This window comes from Symphodus melops (assembly GCF_947650265.1).
Source record: "Symphodus melops genome assembly, chromosome: 16".
Taxonomy (NCBI): Eukaryota; Metazoa; Chordata; class Actinopteri; order Labriformes; family Labridae; genus Symphodus; species Symphodus melops.
The window spans coordinates 22,793,191-22,814,145 of record NC_136706.1 but is presented as its reverse complement, the minus strand read 5'-3'; the positions used below and the strand labels follow the sequence as shown (position 1 = coordinate 22,814,145).

The 20,955-nt window shown below is 45.0% G+C and overlaps 3 protein-coding genes across 3 annotated transcripts; all 3 read right to left on the bottom strand.

Moving 5' to 3' along the window:
• Positions 1-2,833: 2,833 nt before the first annotated feature.
• smyd1a (SET and MYND domain containing 1a) lies at positions 2,834-9,446 on the bottom strand. The gene is made up of 10 exons (XM_079365013.1): positions 9,179-9,446; positions 6,105-6,281; positions 5,141-5,354; positions 4,925-5,055; positions 4,703-4,741; positions 4,440-4,626; positions 4,244-4,336; positions 4,000-4,163; positions 3,171-3,339; positions 2,834-3,082 (listed from the first exon to the last, which is right to left on the bottom strand). Exons 1-10 carry the CDS (start codon positions 9,313-9,315, stop codon positions 2,960-2,962), a joined length of 1,434 nt encoding a protein of 477 aa, XP_079221139.1. The 5' UTR covers positions 9,316-9,446; the 3' UTR covers positions 2,834-2,959.
• Positions 9,447-10,942: 1,496 nt separating this feature from the next.
• Positions 10,943-15,077, bottom strand: spra (sepiapterin reductase a). The gene is made up of 3 exons (XM_079364394.1): positions 14,658-15,077; positions 12,826-13,116; positions 10,943-12,649 (listed from the first exon to the last, which is right to left on the bottom strand). Exons 1-3 carry the CDS (start codon positions 14,968-14,970, stop codon positions 12,459-12,461), a joined length of 795 nt encoding a protein of 264 aa, XP_079220520.1. The 5' UTR covers positions 14,971-15,077; the 3' UTR covers positions 10,943-12,458.
• A 1,374-nt stretch (positions 15,078-16,451) lies between these two features.
• Positions 16,452-19,638, bottom strand: LOC306837358 (sepiapterin reductase-like). Its single transcript, XM_079365008.1, has 3 exons — positions 19,262-19,638; positions 17,505-17,795; positions 16,452-16,898 (listed from the first exon to the last, which is right to left on the bottom strand). The coding sequence occupies exons 1-3, from the start codon at positions 19,572-19,574 to the stop codon at positions 16,708-16,710; spliced, it is 795 nt and encodes a 264-aa protein (XP_079221134.1). The 5' UTR covers positions 19,575-19,638; the 3' UTR covers positions 16,452-16,707.
• Between the last annotated feature and the right edge of the window lie 1,317 nt (positions 19,639-20,955).

The following is a 20,955-nucleotide window of genomic DNA, read 5'->3' as shown; positions in this document are numbered from 1 at the left end:
ACCAATTCATTGAGTACGCCTTGGACTTCTTCCATGTCCCAGTCGGAATAAGAACCCTGGTGGTCAAGTACTTTGGAGACCTCCAGATGTGCTGCACCCATCAGGACTTCACAACAGGCTGGCAAAAGCTGGAAGTAGGCATTGCCATGGGATGCTCAATCTCACCCATCCTGTTCATTGCAGCCTTTGAGATCATCCTCATAAGGGGCTAGGAAGATGGTCGGAGGAGTGAAACTGCCGTCATTACAAAGGCTACCAGCAGTGAGAGGCTACATGGATGATATCACCACCATACTCCAGACAGCAGCATGCACAACAAGACTGCTGGAGAGGATCGACGAGCTTGTGGGCTGGGCGAGGATGAACATCAAACCCCCCAAGTCACGCAGCCTGTCGATCAGGAAAGGAGTCAGAAATGACAACACCATCTTTGTCGCAGGCGGTGAGAATAATGTCTTGGTCCGATCTATGGAAGATCCCCCAAGCTAGGCTCACCTTCCTGATCAGAGCAACAGATGACACCTTGCCTTGTCCCCTTGCAATGGCTGGAGAGAGTGTCAGACCCTCCCGCCAGAGAAATACAGCAAGGCTCCTCTCACCGGGAAGCGAGTGGACCATGAGGGTCGACTTGGGAAAGCAGCTCCAGTTCCCCAGGGAGATTGTGGAAACATCCCTGCGGCCAGACCTTGTCTTGTGGTCAGAGGCTAGCAAGACAGTCCTCCTGGTGGAACTCACCGTACCATGGGAGGGAGGTATGGAGGCTGCTTATGAGCGGAAGCCAACCAAGTATGCTGATCTGGCGGCAGAGTGCAGGGAGGCGGGCTGGAAAGCTGTTATCTGCCCTGTGGAAGTGGGGTGTAGGGGCTTCGTGGGTTCCTCAACTGCTCGCCTACTCCACGACATGGGATGCACAGGACCGAGGCATCGGAAAGCTATGAAAGAGCTGGCAGAGGAGGCGGAGAAAGGCAGCTTCTGGCTGTGGCTAAAAAGGAAGCAGAAGGGTTGGGGGGTAAACACCTAGGGCATCAGCAGGGGGTGGCAGGGAGAGATCCCTGCCATCGCTCCACCACCACGAGATGTACTGGGGTTAAAGGAGCGAAACATTGATGAGTGGTGGTCCCCAGCTGATGACCCGTTTAGACCCGCAGAGGTGTTCAGTGAGGTGTCATGGCACACCTGTTCAAAAGGCACTGGAGGAGGTGTGTCAGGCAGCAATGCCCTGCAGGAAAACCAACACCTGTATCTTGATGAGCTGAAATTTGTACGAAATCTGAAATCTCATCTCATCTCTTTTGGATGTGATTTCAAACAGACTCCTACAATTTCAAAAAAAACTCTTAATATATCTGACATGCAGTGGCTTTGGAAAATACTTTTCCCTTTGTTGTGTTTACTCAATTCTTGATATCATTTAGAATATTTTTTATTCAATGAGGGATTTCTGTGTTTCTGTCTGTGGGCTGTTAAAAACATTGAAGTTGTAGCACTGCAAAAATACTTTATTCAACGTCTTTAATTTTTCCAGCTAAAAGCAATAAAACACGCACGACAGCTGTGAGCGCACACGCCATCATGGGAGTTTGACTTCTGTGCAGAAGCTTCTCCGTGAGGCGATGAGAATCTTTTCCAGCTTTTTGATACCGTTTGTATGACCTTTGACCTTTCCTGTTTCGATCCTCTTTCTCTCTCTCGTCTCCGTGTCAGCAACAAAACTCTTTCCTGTCCTCCTTTTTAAAATAGATTTGTCCGACACGTCGCAGCCTCTTTTTAAAATGATGACGATGGCGATGTCTCTGTCTTCTATTAAATCTCCAGATTGATTTCTCTGCATTTCTGTTTTTCTTTGCGTCAGAAGTTAAAAACATCAGGTAACTTTGTAACCTTTACACACGTACCTTCAGCCTGGACTTTGTCTTCTTCTACAGGTTTCTGTGTGCAGACAAAATAAAGGTTTAAGTTGAAGGTCCAGCTTTAAAGCACATCGACTGTGACGTAAGCGAGTTTAAACGAGTGCAATGCTGGATTTAGAGGAGCACAGCTGTTAGTGGACCATGTCAAAAACATGGACTTTGATCAAGAAGTGTACATACAGAGCTGAAAGGTGAAGCCAGTGCAGAGGTGTGTTTAATCTGCAATTCTTCTAAAGGCCAACAGGGGGCACTCTTACAAACACACTGACTCTCTTTAGAACATGGATCCTTTCAGATGAGAAATGTTTCCACGGACCTCCTTCATTATCATGACGTCGATAAGCACATATGAAAACGTTTTCATGTACTATGGAAGATTTTGCCTCGATAGAATTAGGCTTTTTATTCTTTTCTAATTATTAATTTTTTAAATGTTGAGCAAATTTTGGCTCCGAGATGTTTCTTATTTTCGTTTTTTGAGTTTTTATTTGTTTTACTCATTGGGACTATGAAGTGACAAACATGTCAAGATCATATCAGAGCCGATCTATTGGCACAAAATTAATTTGGGCAGCATTATTGGGCACAATAGCTGATTTTATTGGTGCAAGTAAATTATTTCGCAGACCTCCAAAGCTATGGTCCGAGACTCCCCTTTGAGAACCACTTGTGCTTCGTTCATTTCAGGTCATGTCTGACTTCAGGAGACGAGGAGAGTCTTTCTGCTGTGAGGTGCATTTGTGAACCAGATCAGGAGGATTTCAGGAGCAGGATTTCGGGTGTGTATGTTTGAAAACGCCTCGTGTTTGTTTTGTACTTTTGAAACTTGAAGGACACGAGAGAACCAAGTTGAGACGCCTCATCACAGCGTGCAGAGTTTACGTCTAAACCTGGGTTATCATGGAAGTGATCACAACATACAGTCTGTTGCATCTCCTGTTTTATTGCAGATTTCCTGGACATGCACCCTGCTGTGCCTCAACAGACACATGCAGAGTGCTTCATTATCACACTGAGATATGCACGAGATCCTCAGAGCGCTTTGATGATCACACTCCTTTGACCTTCTCGTCGACTGCCGGACTCTTCAGAGCCGCTTCCCTCATGCTGTGGTACCCGTCCTTATTCTGCCTGAACATCTTCAGCTCCACCTCCGTCTGCTGCCGCATCGACTGAACGCAGAACAAAACGGAAATATCAGGTTGTAAACATTCTGGATTATTCAGAATTGTCTCGGCTCATATGGTGACTGTGGTGTACCTCCAGGTCTCTGGTGATGGCGTGGTTCGGCCCGTGCGTCACCATGAGGATCCCGAAGGCCTGACAGAGCAGGCTGTGACCCTCCTCGATCTGACCCGCGTGCCAGTGCGTGACCCCCGACTTCATGATGGCCATCCCGAGCAGGGCGTTGTTGGGGTGGAGCAACTTCCTTTTCAAGAGGACAAAAAGGATCCAGTGAAGAATCAGACAACAAAATAATTCTGGTATTTCTTTATTTATTTCACACTTTTTTTTGCTATCCTGGCCATCTTTGTAAATATATTGGGGTCCAAATGGCTGATGGGTAAAATGAACCGATAGATCTCTTCAGCCTGCAGCAGTGAAACAGGCTATAATGGCAGCAACTTTCTCTTTGGGGAAAATGCAGCTGATCAAAGAATATCCCATAAAGGATTTTGACCCTGACAGGTTGAGTGTGTGTGTGTGACAGCGTTACAGAAAGGATCCCCACAGAGAGAGAGCTTTCTGTTGAAGAGGAAGAAATCAGCTGTTAAAAGATTCGTCTACCTCTGCACTGCCTCGACTTCCTTTACATGTATGTGCGTGTTTACACAGAAACAGTGCATGAACTGGAACCAACCATTTCAATATTGAAACAGTGTTACAGTGCAGCCATTACTGCCCGTCTCACGGCTGCAGGCTGAAGCAATTCATTTGAGCAAAAATAATATTTTTTTTAATTTTAATTAAATTTTTTGTTAAATTTTATTTAATCAATAAATTTAACAGAAGCTAAATATGAATTTGACTTTTTTTTATTTTGTTTGATTCCTGCTGCTGAGAGTGACCTGTTGCTGCCTTCACTCACATGTATCCGTCCACCATCCTGCGGGCGAAGGCTGCAGCCTCGGAGAACTGCTGCTGGTAGGACAGAACCTCGCTGGCCATGCTGAGCACACGCAGCGTATACAGGTGAGTGTCGGCCAGGACGTCCTTTTGCTTCTCCAGACACTCACGGCACAGCTTCACCACCTGAGGCACAAAAAGACGAAACGCGGTGAAAGGACTCGTTGGGACGATGAGAGAGAAGCTCTGACATGAGTGTTTCAAACCTCGTGGTACTCCATGTTCACGCGGGCCATCTCGATCTTTTCAAGACTGTCTTTACTGAAGGCCGTCACCTCCTTCACCTTGTCAGCAGACGGCTGAAAGCAAACAGGGATCGGCAGGATCATTATGACGATCAAATATAAGTAAGAGTGTATATTTATAAAAAAAACAAAAAAACAAGCTGCCCTCCTCCCTGACTTTGCTCTCTGCGGGCGCCATCATCAGGTCGTCCTTCGTGTGATTGCTGCAGTGATCACAGCTGCACTCAAAGAAGAAATGCTCCTTCAGTTTCTTCTGACGGTCGGCCGAAAGGTTCAGGAAGTCCACGTAGCTGACCGTCAGCTCCTGGCCCTCGGGGATTTTCTCCACGGCTCGCAGCTCAATCCTAAAGTGAAGAGAGAGGGGGGGGGGTTCAGTCACCTTCTCGTGAACGGGATGTAGAGGATTGAATATTTACGTACCTCCGCTGAGAGTGAAGAGCAGGACTCAACGCTGACTGGCTGAAAAACAGAGAAAAACATCTCAGACGTCACATTAGTCTTTCTTTACTACGACGTGAAGCATCGACAAGGCGCACAAATCCTGGTAAGTAAACCTGGTGTTGTACTATTGCAGCCAGGTTGTGTTCCTCCATTACAAGCACACGGGTGGTTCCTGCGTCTTTGCGTAGTTTGGATACCTACTTGCCATTGTTGAGGATGACGGTGCAGTTTGGCCAACAGTCGTGGTTGACCAGACAAAGATTTGGGAAAAGACCGACTCCAACAGCCTGCAGGCCTCTCTGATCACTCAGAGTGAATCCGTTACACTTAATCTGCAGACACACAGAAGGGAGCAGAAGGTGTGTGCGTGCTCGTCAAATTAAAACCTGCGGTCCTTCACGCCTCGGTGATTCTTACGATGCCAAAGATGTGAGAGATTTCGTCCAGAGAGTGTTTCTTCCGGCCGTAGGACCAGTAGTCCTGGAAGTTCTGCACGTTAGTCTTCATCTGCTTCTGGTCCTCTTCAGACAGGTCGGACACGTGGTCCTCCAGCTGGTCCACAGAAACCAGCTGACTGTCCGATGCGACGCCCGTGTTCTTGTGAATACGCCACATCACCCGAGCTGCCAGGCTGGATAGGAGACAGAAAGCGAGAGAGAGAAATCACCGACAGAGTTTGTGTCAGGTGTTACCAAACTTGTTTTTAATCTCTGAATGATAAACTAAAAAAAAAAACTGAACTGTTCCTCTGCAACCAAAACTACAGTTCCTTTAATGTCCACTAGAGGCTGCCTCTGAACGTGAGTCAGTCTCCATAGAGCCCTATGATAACAATCTCAAACTCTACAGCAGAAATAAACACCTACTGTGTGTCATTGCTAAATTTGCATATATGGAGGCAATTCTGTGGTTTAAAGTTTGTCAGCCATTTGGGGGCCCCCTACTGGTCTGGGGCCCCAAGCAGTTGAATGCCTTGCCTGTTGACATGCGGTGCCTCTGAGCTCCACTTTCTTCAGGGCTTTAAATACTTTTATGTACTTTAAAAGCAGCATGCTGATCCAACTTCATGTCAGTCAATGAGATTGATTGATAGTTTGTTGTCCTGTAGTTAGCACTGAACACAAAGTACCGTTATGAAAACATACGGATACTGGACAAGTTAAAAGCAATGATGCTAGTTTTCCATCCTGAGTAAGGGAGAAATGTGAGAATTAGCCCCTGAGATTAACCCCTGAACCTGTATAAACAAAATCTCTCTCTTCAGACAGGAACAAATTCATTGTTCTTTCTTGGACTAAAAGATTCCCTATAAAGGAACAGATTGGTAACCATGGTTACTGTTTACTGTTTCTCGGCTTCCTGCATAACGGAAATGTCTCACCGAACGCTCTCGCTGGGCGCCTTGCCGGTCTTCCTGATGGCTCCACACTCCTGCTTGTGTTCGTCCCAGCATGCCGTCTGGCAGGTGCGGTCGCAGTAGTGGGCAAACTTACACTGACCGCAACGGTGCAGGTTGGCCTGACGCCGGAAACAGCTGTGACACACCTGAGTGAACAAACTGAAAACAAACAAGAGCATTACAAAAGAAGTTCTGGGGAATTCGTACACAGCACTTGTAATGTCTCAAAGTTGTATAGTGACTTTTTTAATCAAACGTTTATGATCTAAGGTAGGAGGGGTGAATAATCCATGCTAAGGATTTTTCTCTGAGCAAAATTTTCAAATCAAACTGGTTGATTACCACGGCACATCCGGTAGCTACCAGAAGCTGCCAGTGAACAGTTGAACCCCGGTCGCTCACATAAAAATAGAAAAAAAAAGAGTAATAATTTACTGTCATGTTTGGGCGTGTCCATGGTTGGTCGTGGTCATGGTTGGTCGTGGTCATGGTTAGTCGTGGTCATGTTTGGTCGTGGTCATGGTTGGGTGTGTCCATGGTTGTCATGGTCATGGTTGGTCGTGGTCATGTTTGGTCGTGGTCATGGTTGGTCGTGGTCATGTTTGGTCGTGGTCATGGTTGGGTGTGTCCATGGTTGTCATGGTCATGGTTGGTCGTGGTCATGTTTGGTCGTGGTCATGGTTGGTCGTGGTCATGGTTGGTCGTGGTCATGGTTAGTCGTGGTCATGTTTGGTCGTGGTCATGGTTGGGTGTGTCCATGGTTGTCATGGTCATGGTTGGTCGTGGTCATGTTTGGTCGTGGTCATGGTTGGTCGTGGTCATGGTTGGTCGTGGTCATGTTTGGGCGTGTCCATGGTTGGTCGTGGTCATGGTTGGTCGTGGTCATGGTTGGTCGTGGTCATGGTTGGTCGTGGTCATGTTTGGTCGTGGTCATGGTTGGGTGTGTCCATGGTTGTCATGGTCATGGTTGGTCGTGGTCATGGTCATGTTTGGTCGTGGTCATGGTTGGTCGTGGTCATGGTTGGTCGTGGTCATGTTTGGTCGTGGTCATGGTTGGTCGTGGTCATGTTTGGTCGTGGTCATGGTTGGTCGTGGTCATGGTTGGTCATGGTCATGGTTGGTCGTGGTCATGTTTGGTCGTGGTCATGGTTGTGCATGTCCATAATTGGTCGTGGTCGTGGTTGTGCATGTCCCTAATTGGTCGTGGTCATGGTTGTGCATGTCCATAATTGGTCGTGGTCATGGTTGGTCGTGGTCATGGTTGGGCGTGTCCATGGTTGGTCATGGTCATGGTTGGGCGTGTCCATGGTTGGTCATGGTCATGTTTGGTCGTGGTCATGTTTGGGCGTGTCCATGATTGGGCGTGTCCATGGTTGGTCATGGTCATGGTTGGGCGTGTCCATGGTTGGTCATGGTCATGGTTGGGCGTGGTCATGGTTGGTCGTGGTCATGTTTGGGCGTGTCCATGGTTGGGTGTTTCCATGATTGGTCGTGGTCATGATTGGTCATGGTCATGTTTGGTCATGGTCATGGTTGTGCCACACAAGCTACCCCTACCATAATTGATTGTGACATTATTCATGAGTTTGGACCCAACAACAGAGACACCTTTCAGCCCCGACAGTGTGTCTGTGTTTATTTAAAGTTTATTCTGCAGAGTCCAAAGGGACAGAGAGCAGACCTCGGACAGACTTATGTTAATCTCTCCAAAGCCACCAAACGCCACTGAAGAAAACACTGATTTTACAACACAGAACACAGGAGTTGCTGGTGTACCTCGTGTGTGTGTCTGTGTGTGTGTTTTATTTTGTATTGGACAAAAATTGCGTTGAAACACAACTTAGCATTAAAATCAAGAAATCTCTTCTTCTTTCTTTAAAACATTACGAGATTAAGCCTTTTTTTTTAAACTGAAAATGGCCTCTTAACTTGCTCCTTTTGAACCAACCAGACTGCATTGACAAAAATCTAAATTTTTGCACCCCAATCTAAGTTCTTAGAGTTTCTGTTTTTTCACAGCTCTTATTGGTCAGTTTTCTGGGGATTATTGTGCCACACATGCATCAGAAAACAGTAAACAAAACAGTAAACAAAACAAACAGATGCAGGCTTCAGGATCTGCAAGATAAAGTTAGAGCTTTTGTCAGTGGAGTCTGGCGTGTTTGCATCTGTTCCAGGATGGTAAAAAGCATCTTCCTCTGGAACATAGAGATCTGTCTCTGGGATGATGTCAGAAAATTAGAAACACAGTCTGAGCCAAAAACTTAAAGAGGAGAAAGTTTCATACAAAGGCTAACGTTTCAGCCATCACAGCCTGAGTCCTGGCTTTAAGATGGAGTAATCTCCTGGAGCGGTTCCAAAATGTTTTGTACCATTAAGTAACTTAGACCCACAAACATGTATAAACCATCCCCCCCCCCCCCCCCCCCCCAGGTTTAAAATACAGAAGAAATGTAAACTTCATCTGAAGCTGCGTCTTCTTGAAAGGTTTCAGCAGAAATAATGTGATTGCTGATCCGCAGCTTCATCACGAACTGTCAGGACTCTGCAGGTCTGCTTTCTGTCCTCACAGTCCAAACTAAACACTGACAGCAGCCTTTAGTTTCCATGCAACAAATATCTCCAACAAAGCAACACAAACTTTTTTTTTGGACTTTGATCAAACCTCTTTTTCTTGTCGAGCATGTGACATATAAACAAATGGAAAATGAGGAGGTATGACGGATATCTCAGAGCGTCTTACACCTTCTGCTTCACACTGAGTTTAAATTCACCGGGATCTTTCTGACTCATGTTTGATCATGTTTTAAGAAATCTTTTAAAAGGTTTCAGGATCATTTGAAACTGAATCCAAGAGGACGCCATGCATAAGTTCACATGACACCCTGAAAGCTCTCACTGCTGGCGTCACGAGAATTTGGACCTTCCGTAAATGAGGTCATGGCGGAGAGAAAACCTGCTGTCCACAACACACCTGCAGAGGGTCAGAGGTGAGAAGATCGTCCTCCGACATGTTCTCAAAATCTAAAGAAAAACAAAAGACATCATTTTTGTACCTGTCGAAGACCACGGCAGAGAAACTGGGCTCGGCGAAGACCACATCCCCAACACTGAGCTCCTTGGTGGCCCTCAGGCCTCGACCTTTCTTCCCGGCATCGAACAGCTGGGCGTTCTCCATGTTCCCCACGGTCATTGTCCCGACAGAACAAAACACAGAGACAGAGAGGAAGGACGGTGTGTCTGAGGGAGGGACGAGAGACTCGACGAGCTGCAGGGAGAAATCCTCACAAACATTCAGGAGCACTCGCCCGACCCCTGAAGGAGCTAAAAATAAATCTGCACCCTCTGAGATTGAACCCCCTCCCCAGAGAGGGAGAGGAGAGGGGGTGAGGTAGAGGGAGTCTGAGCGGGTCTTGGTGGGTGTCGTCCCCTTCTTTGGGTTGGTTCCTTGGGGGTATTTTGGTCTGGGGCAGCTGTGACCGTCAGTCAGACACATGAAGACTCTCTGTGCTGTATTTTGTTGAACTGTACAGTAAAGGTGGACACTCAGCCACACGGCCCTTTAAATCTGTGTCTTTTCTGCCACCGGGGGGCAGCAGAGCACGTTTTATAAAATGACATATCATCAATCAGGCAAGTACCAATGAAAAGAGGACACCGAGAATTTTGTGTTTTACACCTTTTTGAATCTGATAATCTTTCTTTAGCTTAACTTTGTTCTCCACCTCTTCACTCGTGAGATGCTAAATGTTCCCTTCAGGGGCGTGGCCAAACCTTTTGGGCTAGGGTGGCCCAACTGGGGCCCTGGGGACACCTCTGGACACGCCCCTGGTTCGCTGCCTGTTTGCTGCCTTTTGCAGGTTGTAATGATGCTACGTTCGTAAAAATGGGACTTTGATCAATTCTGATATTTTATCCATTGATTGACTGAATATGGTGGGCCTATTTCTGATCACTCCCTCTACACATTTGTTTTAATTCACTCTCGGCGCTTTCACACTTGCACAAAACGTCCTGACATTTTGGGGATGTGCCGGCACACGACCATAGACTGAACGCGCCTTGTTGTGACCTCTGTGCATGTAATGTTTCATGATGTTTTCTCTTCACCAGTTTGTTCTTATCTTTTTTGTTGATGTTTTGCATGTGTCAAACTTTACAAAGCATTGATGTAAAGCCAGAAATTCTCATCATATCCTCGGACTCTCTTTCTCAGTCGTTCTTTTCACATTATTTTCTTTCCATCTGAGACGCCTCCGCCTCCTCTCCAGGTCGTCTCCTCCAAGACATCTGCAGTAGAACGTCTGTGAAGACGGCTTCTGTTTGATTATGTTATTTTCTTGGGTAGTTTCTTCCACAATAATCTAATTTTCAACCTCACATAGACTCTGCACTCTGCACATTTAAGGTCTCTGTTTGGACAATTCTAAGCCACGTGGCCAAGAAAGTAATGAGGTGTCATGTGGTGACAAACAAAAGAGGACATTCAAAGGCTCACAGAGCAGCAAATGAAGGACAGAGCACTTAAGCTAAAAATGTAATACACAAATATAAAGTGTGAATTTAAATAAAAGTAAAAATACAAAATCGTTAAAAGAGTGGAAGAGTAAAGTGACGATGGTGCAAAAATGACACCATGAATCCAAACGTATCCAGAGCTCTGAGGAGGAAGACAAAGACTGAACAGTGAAGTGATCGAGGTGCAATGACGGAAACATTCAGTCGACTCTTTTTCATTTTTTATCTATGACCATCTTCAGGTCGGACTTCACGTTTAAACACGTTTAAACAAAGTGATTAAAAAGAAGCACACACAACAGTTTTTATAGTTTGATTAATTTTATTATTAATTAATCCCGAATAGCAAAAACAAAATGATTCATAAACAAACAAGAGGAGATATTTTAGAAATGTAAAAAGTTACAACAAAATGTACAGTATGTTTATGTTGTTAACGAGTGAACGACGTCAACAGAAAGTGTAATGAAATAAAGAACATCAATAAATTCAGTTGAATCACGTTTAGAGTTACAAACAGATCTGAGGTATTCATTTTATAAAGCATTAACAGTGGAAAAATATATGGTGTCATATGTTTAGGAATGTGTAAACAATATTTGAGATTTGGAAAAATCAGTAACGGAAAAATCTCAAATTTGTTTTTTGTATCACAAAATGCCCGAGGTCATTGTTAAAGAGGAATTAAATACTGAAGACCGACTAACAGGAAATCAACAGATTTCTTAAACGGTAACTAAACCTAGTGTTTTGGCTTAAGTGCTTCTAACCTGAAGCCTGGGCGGGGTTGTGTTAGCTAAGCCACGCCCACTCACTAACATCTTACAGTTTCTGTGCAAACTGATTAGCATGTTAAGCTAGGCTACGCGAGAAGCAGCAGTGACACTTTTATGACACAAATGAGGTTCAAAGTCGAGAACTTATCTCCTGCAGTACCGGAGTCTCCTGTAGGCCACGACCACGGCGGTCCACAGCCGGATCAGTTTGAATCGTTAGCATACAGACAGCGAGCGCTCAAACAGACGATGAGGAGAAGATAGAGAGAGGAAGGAGAGGACGAGGGACGTCTCTGAATCGTAGACGATGCCTCCTGGAGGATCTGAATGATGTGGCTTTAAGATCTTTAAAGGTCCCATATTCTGCCATTTTTGGCTAGTGACCGAGCGTTACATGCAGCTAATGCTAATGCTAACAGGAGGAGGTAGGAGAAGACACGTTTCTGCAGACTTTTAATTTTTGCATGTAGATGTGCCTAAACGTGCAGAAGACACCTGGAGAACACTAAAGAGCATCTAAAACCAGAAAAAGAAGAATATGGGACCTTTAAACAAATAGCTTCATCTTTACACTTTTCACGGGCGCCATATTTCACAGCGAGCGACTTCGAATCATTGATAAAAAATCCACACAATTCTCTCCCTCTCCTCGACTCCTCCATAGTTTGTTGAGTCAGGTGACTTAGTGTTTATCTGGTTTGGTAACGAAAGTTGGTAACGCATACGTCGCCTGCCTCCAGATTAGCTAATTGCAGTGGCCGGGTGCAGTGGCCGGGTTTCAACCTGTAGAGGGCAGTCACTTCCTGTCTAACACGATATGTAGAATTTAAATACTGTGCACTCAGATGTCGAGATTTGGACCTGAATTAAAGTAAGGCACGCTACGGTTACAACCTTTAGACTTCACCACAGTTTGAAATGATCAGACAAAGATTAACTGACCCAAACGTATTTAAAATAATGACGCTGATTACGACTTCTAACACTGAACTTAACGGAATAAACGAAGGCACACAAACATGTATCGTCTGAATCAACCGTCTTAAATGTCGTAGACGTCGATATGATCTCCTGACGTGTATTCGTCCTCCAGCAGCACCTTCATCATTTTGCCGCAGGACTCCTCACAGGTGAGCAGCTTCCCCTCGGAGAACATGTCGGAGAAAGCCTTCCTGAGATTGGAGTCGCCCGAGCTGGATCGAGCCTCCTGCTGCATGGCCGTGTCCAGAGGACCTGCATCAACAGCAGAGACACGCGACAGATCCAAGGGTTTGAAAAATAATGCAAATAATTTGAACTGATCCTTTTTATTCATCTTCTTATTTCTGTTTACTGAAATATTGTATTCAAGAATCTCTCTAATTCCTCCACGTTCAGGCTTCTGCACGAAGCTCCATTCCCTTCCTCACCTGGAGAGTAGTTGAGCACCCTGAGGTCCGGCTCCTCCTGAGCCAGCACCCTGTACATCATGTGTCGGGCGGCCTTCCCGCTGCAGTACAGCACCCAGGAGGGGAATGGCTGCAGGGCGCACAGCGAGGATATGTTCACCACGGTCCTCTTCAGACCCGGGCGATGAGGGAAACGCTGCAGGACGCCGCCTGTGAGGCAGAGGAAGGAGCTGACGTTGAAAGACAGGTACGAGTTGACTTCGGCCATGTTGGTGAAGTCTTTGGCGAAGCGGGAAATGTCCCCAAGAGAGCCTGAAAGTAGAGAGAGAAACAGGAGGATGAGGAGAGTCACAAAATGCTCCTCCCAATCGTGCCTCATGTTGTGAAACATTAAACAAATGATAAGATATAAATCTCAACTTCTGGAACCGATTCTGGAAGAGCGTCTTGTTAATGAGTAATATAATACAGGTTCAGTCACAGAGTTCACTCCACAGGTCAGAACATGTTTAAAATGGGTCACTAAAGGTCATTCGACCTGCACATGCGTGTTAAACATTGAGTTTGAGCACGCTGAATCGACTTGAATAAGGTGAGACGAGCAGGTGACTCTGTGTCCGACAGGAAGTTCATCACCCTTCAATCTGTGAAACACTGCTCATAACTGTGGCACCGCAAACAATCTAATTCTGAACTGGAAATGGAGAGATAAAACACTTTCAATACCCTAAAGAAAACATGTCACATGTGAGCAGAGAGATTAAGACAGATTAAAATCAGAGTTAATCAATTAAAACACATTTCTTCAGATTCGTCAACAACATGTGTCGGCCTCGTGACCGGGCTGATCGACAGAAAGATTTCACATGACTTCAAATCCTTCAGACGGGAGTTAGATAAAAAACACTCAGGGCTACAGTACAACATAATGCAACGCAACACAACACAACACAATGCAACGCAACATAATGCAATGTACGTCGCATTGCATTATGTTGTGTTGCATTATGTTGTGTTGTGTTGCACTATGTTGTGTTGCACTATGTTGTGTTGCACTATGTTGTGTTGTGTTGCATTGTGTTGTGTTGTGTTGCATTGTGTTGTGTTGTGTTGCATTATGTTGTGTTGTGTTGCACTATGTTGTGTTGTGTTGCATTATGTTGTGTTGTGTTGCATTATGTTGTGTTGTGTTGCACTATGTTGTGTTGTGTTGCATTATGTTGTGTTGTGTTGCATTATGTTGTGTTGTGTTGCATTGTGTTGTGTTGTGTTGCATTATGTTGTGTTGTGTTGCACTATGTTGTGTTGTGTTGCATTATGTTGTGTTGCATTATGTTGTGTTGCATTATGTTGTGTTGTGTTGCACTATGTTGTGTTGCATTATGTTGTGTTGCATTATGTTGTGTTGTGTTGCACTATGTTGTGTTGCACTATGTTGTGTTGCATTATGTTGTGTTGTGTTGCATTATGTTGTGTTGTGTTGCATTGTGTTGTGTTGTGTTGCACTATGTTGTGTTGTGTTGCATTATGTTGTGTTGTGTTGCATTATGTTGTGTTGTGTTGCATTATGTTGTGTTGTGTTGCGATACACTTTTTTTAATGTCAGGGGTGTGGCAATGAAGTCAGGTAAGGTGATGCAGACTGGGCGGAGCCTCGCGATTAAACATTTATAGCACATTAATAAGCGATTATCTGGAGTGTCTACAGTCTCCCCCTGCAGAAATGCAGTAAGTGTTGCAACCAAATCCCGGTCTCCCCTTCTGAGTCACATGGCAGCAGATGATGTTTTCCAGCTTTAAACTGGTTCTCTACCGTGCAGGTTCAGTTGACAGCTCTACAGGTGTTCTTCTTACCTGCGTTGTTGATCAGTATAATGTGCTCCATGTCCTCAGAAAAAGCCTCTGCAGCTGCCTTCACGACGCTCTCCAGTCCCTCCTTCTGTCCCAGATCCGCCACCACACACACAGCCTTCAGTCCGGCTCTGCCTGCCTCTGACGCGGACAGCTCCACCTGCAGAGCCCGGAGGTCGTCACCGGAGCGAGCCACCAGCACGAGCGCAGAGCCCGGCTTCACCAAGCGGGACATCTGCAGCGCCACAGCCCGGCCGAAGCCTCTGGAGGCCCCGGTGATGATGCAGAGCGCACGGCCCAGGTCTGTGGACGACATGGTGCAGAAACAGAGCAGGAAAGGTTCAACGTAGACCTTTACAGTAGTCGATGTGGAGATAAGCTCGGAGCACAGAGGGCCTCTCTCTCTCTCTCTCTCTCTCTCTCTCTCTCTCTCTCTCTCTCTCTCTCTCTCTTCTTCACGGATTTAAAGCTGCAGGGCAGCTGAGTCTGGACGCCATCTGCCGGTTTAAACACACTCATGACCCGCAGTGTTTTAAAAAGCTGCAAATATTGATCAGAAACGGCATCACATTCATATAAGAAGTATACGTCATTAAACTTAAGACCCTCACGTAATAAGATGTTATGAAAATTACACTTTTCAATTGGCCAATAGAAAATATAGATTTTCTTTGGAGAAATTTTAATTAATTTTTTGCCACAGGAGATTAAAAACATTTTGTTTTGTTTGAGTTACATCTGATACTACCATTAAATCTAATAGTTTTTTTTACATTTGCAATTCATTTTTGAAATAGGCTTAATATGTATTTCCCATTTCTTCAATCGTCTTCTGTTGTCACGATACCAGATCTTAAACAAATGATCTCATGCAGTCTCGTGCACACGGTCTGAACTGCACACAATGTGGGAGAAACATTGCCATCATATATTTGAAATGAAGACCATGCTCTCCTTCTCGTTCTCTTTTGCAGCACAGAAGATCGTGTCTAAACAACTTTCCATCTTTAAAATAACCAAGATCGCATCCTTAACTGTGGAATCAACAAGTTTTAACGTTGGGAACATTTAGACAAGTTACGACATGATCGACTTCACAATTTATTTATTTGTTGCACAACATCGCTCCAGAAGAGTCTGCTCGGGTTGGTTTTTTTTTTTCCTTTTTATTGTGGGGAATAAAATCAGCTGGGAAATGAAAACCACACCAAAAAGGCAGAAGACAACCGCTGAGACAAAGAGACACTGGGGACAAGAACTTCAAAATAAAACAGGAAACACTAAAGACAAGATGAAACACGAGGAAAGATTTGACAAAATGAACAGACAACACAACCAGTTTGACTCTTTTATTAGTCCTTTAGTTCGATTTATGTCTGATTCCAGTCAGGCACTCAAAGATTGTAAAAATGTGAGAGAGTTTTGGCTTCTCTTTAGGGAAGCTGTCATGTTGGCCATCTTTTTATGCAGCCAGTAATTACAACCCAAGAAGTCTCATTCATCCCTCTCTCCCTCCTCTGGCTTCCAGTAAAATTCAGAATCCACTTTACAAAATCCTGTTGCTGACACACCTCGCACACCTCTTGCACAACCTTGCATTCCTGACCTCCTCGTACCCTATCCCACCCCTCGTCTTGGCCTTCTTTCCGTCCTGCACTCTGATTACAAAACCATTCCTTTTCTGCTTTGGCTCCCACTCTCTGGAATCAACACTCACATTCACATCTGCAGAATCCATCAACATGTTCAAGAAGCCTGCACGCCTTCATGTGACCTAACGAGCCTTACCTGTGCCCCTTGTTTTCATTATTTTTATTTGCTGATCTATTCAGGTTCCATTACTTTCACTGGATGACTTGTTTGACTGTTGCACATGTGAAGCACCAAGTGTTTTAAAAGTGATATACAAGTAAAGATTTACTTGACGTGGCGGGATGGTCGTGGTGAGTAAAGAGCAAAGCAATCCTCTGAGGACAATGAATAAAGTAAAAATGTCCTGAACAGAGTTTGAATTAAAAATCAAGGCACATTAAATCAGACTCCATGTTTCTCTCTAAGGGTCAAAGAAGCCGATATGATCTCCCGACTTGTATTTCTCCTCCAGCAGCAGCTTCATCATTTCAGCGCAGGAGTCCTCGCAGGTGACCAGCTTCCCGTCAGAGTACAAATCAGAGATCAGCTTTTTCATGCCGGGGTTGGCACTTCTGGTCCGACCGTCTTCCAGCATGGTTGTAGGCATCGGACCTGGAACACACACGCACACCGAGACGAGACTCAGGGGTTAGAGGAAGAAGAGGATACTGGAAGGACTCGACTACGGAAGCCCTAAGCTGACATTTCAGTGATTCACCTTGGTCTACCTGTGAGGGGGGGCGGCCTGTAGGCGATGTGGCGTGCTGTAGTACGGCTTCAACAAGTCGGCACTTAGTCAATGAAGAGTAAAGAGCTGTGATTTTTTTTTTTTTAATACAGCATACATTAACCTGATGGGGTTTTTTACTTGCTTTTTCTTAAAATTGTCAAAACTACATGTAGCAAGAGTTCCCGTCACTGCTGCCGTTCCCTGACTCAGGGGGCGGAGCTTACCAACCTCTCCGGTGGGGATTAATTAACGCACCATTGACACAGCTCATACAACCCCACTTTGAAGAAAAGTTTCGGAACAAGTCGTGACCAATCATCTTCTTGAGTCATTAAATGATGAAATCTAATAAATTAAAGGAAGAACGTTTGAATCTTATTGATCCAGCAGATGTCGCCCTTGAGCTCCAGTATAAAACCAAAACAAACTGCTGTTTGGCCACGCCTCCTCCGTCACAATAATCTAAAAGGTTTGATTCCCTTCCTCACCTGGAGAGTAGTTGAGCACCCTGAGGTCCGGCTCCTCCTCAGCCAGCACCCTGTACATCATGTGTCGGGCGGCCTTCCCGCTGCAGTACAGCACCCAGGAGGAGAACGGCTGCAGGGCGGTCCCCGAGGATATGTTCACCACGGTCCTCTTCAGACCCGGGCGCTGAGGGAAACGCTGCAGGACGCCGCCTGTGAGGCAGAGGAAGGAGCTGACGTTGAAAGACAGGTACGAGTTGACTTCGGCCATGTTGGTGAAGTCTCTGATGTAGCGGGTGATGTCACCAAGAGAGCCTGAAAGGAGAGACGAGAGGAGTTAAGAGTTTTAGTTTTTTATATTCTTAAGAGTAAACTATGATCCTTTGTTTGTGAAAGTAAACATCCTCAGGACATTTAATCACAAACAATGTCAATCCTGAAGGTCAACGTTCTGCTTCAACCAAGAGACAACCAACGCTAAAACAAAACCCATGAAGTGAGAAAACTGCAGTTCCTGGAGTGTCCACTTGAGGCTCTCTCATCAGTTTCCATATAAACACAGCCTGGTACAAAAACACAGTTTGGATCTGTATGACTAATCTCTTTGTCATCAAAAACTACATGGTGGCTGATTTTGTTTAACTTATTTCTTTTGATTACACGAAGCCTAAGAGTTGTGATTATATTTGCATAATTAGGGGCGGGGCCGTGTTGATTGGCAGGTGAGCAGTTGTTGCTCTTTGCAAGAAGGTTAAAGACCCGCCTGACCAGGCCCAGGCTACCCGACATCTAGAACTACACTGGGGTGCTGGTTAGCCTACAGCGGCTACGGTCCTCATCACAGCGGTTCAAATCCGATCGTGGCCTCCTCCCAACGTCCTCTGTCTCTCTTCAGCTGTCCAGTCTAATGAAAAGTGAAATCCCTTTAAAAAGGAACAGTTACTCATACACATCTAAAGTGTATGAGTAACTGTTCCTTTTAATGTTTTAATGTTGAAAGTTCACTTATATAAATGTTTTATTCATCATTTGTCGAGTCTATTCTCACATTTTCATTGATATGCTGGTTTGATAATCTTAGATTGATTAACAGAAATAGGCTGGGAAGAATGGTTAAACAGTGCCAAAAGGTCATCAGTGAGATCATTAAGACTGATCTTAATGATCTGAGCCAGATCTACCAGGTTAGGTGTGTCCAGAGGGCAAAGGCCATTTTGGCAGACCCTCTTCACCCTCTCCACGCAGAGTTTCGGCCTCTACCATCAGGGAGAAGGTTTCCCTTCTCTAGGAAAGCAAAGTCAAACCGGTATATAAAATCATTTGGACCATTAGCCGTTAAATATTTGCAATTTGTCACTTTCCAGGATGACATCTCTGGGTTAATTGGGTTGTTTCTTTTCTTTTCTTCTCTTTGAATATGTCTGCCAATGGCTGCTGTAAAACGAATTGCTCCCCGGGGATAATAAAGAATAATCAATCAATCAATCAATCAATCAAAGACGTCCTGATCTTAGGCAGAAAAAGTAGAAGGCGAAAAGAGCCAGGGCAGAAAAAACATCTAAAGAAGCGAAATACACCTTCAGCATGGCAGAGAGAGAAACCAAGCATCGTGAAATCCTGTGTTAAATATAATAAAATATAATATTAACGCCCCAGCACTTATTTAATAGTTCACCTGGCTTGTTTTTCCAGTTACAAATCGATGACTGAGGATTTTTCTGCAGCGTTTTTCACTTCACTGACTGTTGCAAAGTTGGCAGCTCTACAGGTGTTCTTCTTACCTGCGTTGTTGATCAGTATAATGTGCTCCATGTCCTCAGAAAAAGCCTCTGCAGCTGCCTTCACGACGCTCTCCGGTCCCTCTTTCTCTCCAAGATCCGCCACCACACACACAGCCTTCAGTCCGGCTCTGCCTGCCTCTGACCCGGACAGCTCCACCTGCAGAGCCCGGAGGTCGTCACCGGAGCGAGCCACCAGCACGAGCGCAGAGCCCGGCTTCACCAAGCGGGACATCTGCAGCGCCACAGCCCGGCCGAAGCCTCTGGAGGCCCCGGTGATGATGCAGAGCGCACGGCCCAGGTCTGTGGACGACATGGTGCAGAAACAGAGCAGATTAACTACAGGACTAATCAAGACCTTTTAGAGGAGTGATTGTTGCGAAACACACAGTGCACAGATGTTTCTCATTACTCGTCATGGGGTGACGTGTCGCCATCTCCTGGCTTCACAATAATCTAACATCCGGGCCCGGTTTTTTCAAAAGGTTTAACCAGGTAAAAAAGAATCCGGATCACTGTGATCCTGGTTATTTAAAGAAAAACTGGATGGGATCACCCTGACACAGGTACAGACTTCTTTAGGATCATCACTCCGGATTACTAGTGCTCTAAAGGGGACTTCACACTACATTACTTTGTCCACAGGGGGCGCCACATTTATCCTAGATGATTTTTCATAGCTGCCTTAAAGGAATATTTGTTTGTTAAATACGCTTTTTGGTGGAATAGTTTATAAAGAAACATGTATTGTTTTAAAACCTTAGTTTACTATTTTTTGTTTTGCACAAAACACGTTTGTGCAAAACATATTAAACATATTTGTTAAAGGATAAACTCTCTTTTAGAAATGCAGCAGCAGTTTCTTGTTTTGTTCACTGCAACCCAGCATGAGTCAGACCTCTGCTGGGCTCGCTGGTATCCCGGGGAAGTCTTGAAAGTCTTGGTCTGAAAAGTTGCCCGTTCATTTCCTGCCCTGATCAGAACAGGCTGTTTCTGTGTCTGTAGCTTTAAATATGTAAATGAGCTGTGTCTGACCACGCCCCCTCTCTGGAAGGGCTCGGGTGTACTCGCTGCTTTCTGGCTCCATGTCCTATTGTTTACAGTCAGAAGGCAGACTCAGAGGGCAGAACAAACACCTAGCTGTGGGAGTGTCACCCACCTGGGGGAGGGGCTACTGCCCTTTGTGATGTCATGAAGGGAACATCTCCAAACGGCCTGTTTGAGCACACATTTTCTGAAAAGTGGAGCAGGCAGAAGACGGAGAGGATGGACTTTTCAGACTAGAGACACATGAAGTGATCTTTAAAACACGAGAACATTGTTGCTCCTGCACGTTCTGCTGTTATCTTAGCTGAAGATGTTTTTTGTAAAGCAGTTTGTAAGAACTAAAAAAAAAAAAAAGATGAGGTTTATGTTAATGCAAGAAGCCTAGACGTCTCTGCAAAGTTAAAACATTAAAATGGATGATGATGATTTTGGCAAAAAAAAAAATCATGAATCCAATATAGTTTTAAATTAACAAAAGCTTCTGAATTGATTCCAGACCCCAAGAATCCAAATCGAATCGAGAGACACCCAAATATTCCCAGCCCTGATAACATATCTACTGGAAAGCTTATATTTGAGCGTCCATTTTAATGAGTTTTATCACATGCACAGTGACTTTAGTCCAGCTTTTGAAAGTTTAACCCTTAAAT

What these genes read in the sequence shown, in the direction of transcription:
- smyd1a (XM_079365013.1), bottom strand. Translation starts at nt 9,315, where the DNA reads ATGACCGTGGGGAACATGGAGAACGCCCAGCTGTTCGATGCCGGGAAG. An exon ending in TCTCTCACATCTTTGGCATC is followed by an intron (nt 5,056 to 5,140) that starts GTAAGAATCACC and finishes GTGTGTCTGCAG; the next exon opens with ATTAAGTGTAACGGATTCAC. An exon ending in AGGATGGTGGACGGATACAT is followed by an intron (nt 3,340 to 3,999) that starts GTGAGTGAAGGC and finishes CCTCTTGAAAAG; the next exon opens with GAAGTTGCTCCACCCCAACA.
- spra (XM_079364394.1), bottom strand. Translation starts at nt 14,970, where the DNA reads ATGTCGTCCACAGACCTGGGCCGTGCGCTCTGCATCATCACCGGGGCC. An exon ending in TATACTGATCAACAACGCAG is followed by an intron (nt 13,117 to 14,657) that starts GTAAGAAGAACA and finishes CTCTACTTTCAG; the next exon opens with GCTCTCTTGGGGACATTTCC. An exon ending in GGTGCTCAACTACTCTCCAG is followed by an intron (nt 12,650 to 12,825) that starts GTGAGGAAGGGA and finishes CTGTTGATGCAG; the next exon opens with GTCCTCTGGACACGGCCATG.
- LOC306837358 (XM_079365008.1), bottom strand. Translation starts at nt 19,574, where the DNA reads ATGTCGTCCACAGACCTGGGCCGTGCGCTCTGCATCATCACCGGGGCC. An exon ending in TATACTGATCAACAACGCAG is followed by an intron (nt 17,796 to 19,261) that starts GTAAGAAGAACA and finishes CTCTCCTTTCAG; the next exon opens with GCTCTCTTGGTGACATCACC. An exon ending in GGTGCTCAACTACTCTCCAG is followed by an intron (nt 16,899 to 17,504) that starts GTGAGGAAGGGA and finishes TGTGTGTTCCAG; the next exon opens with GTCCGATGCCTACAACCATG.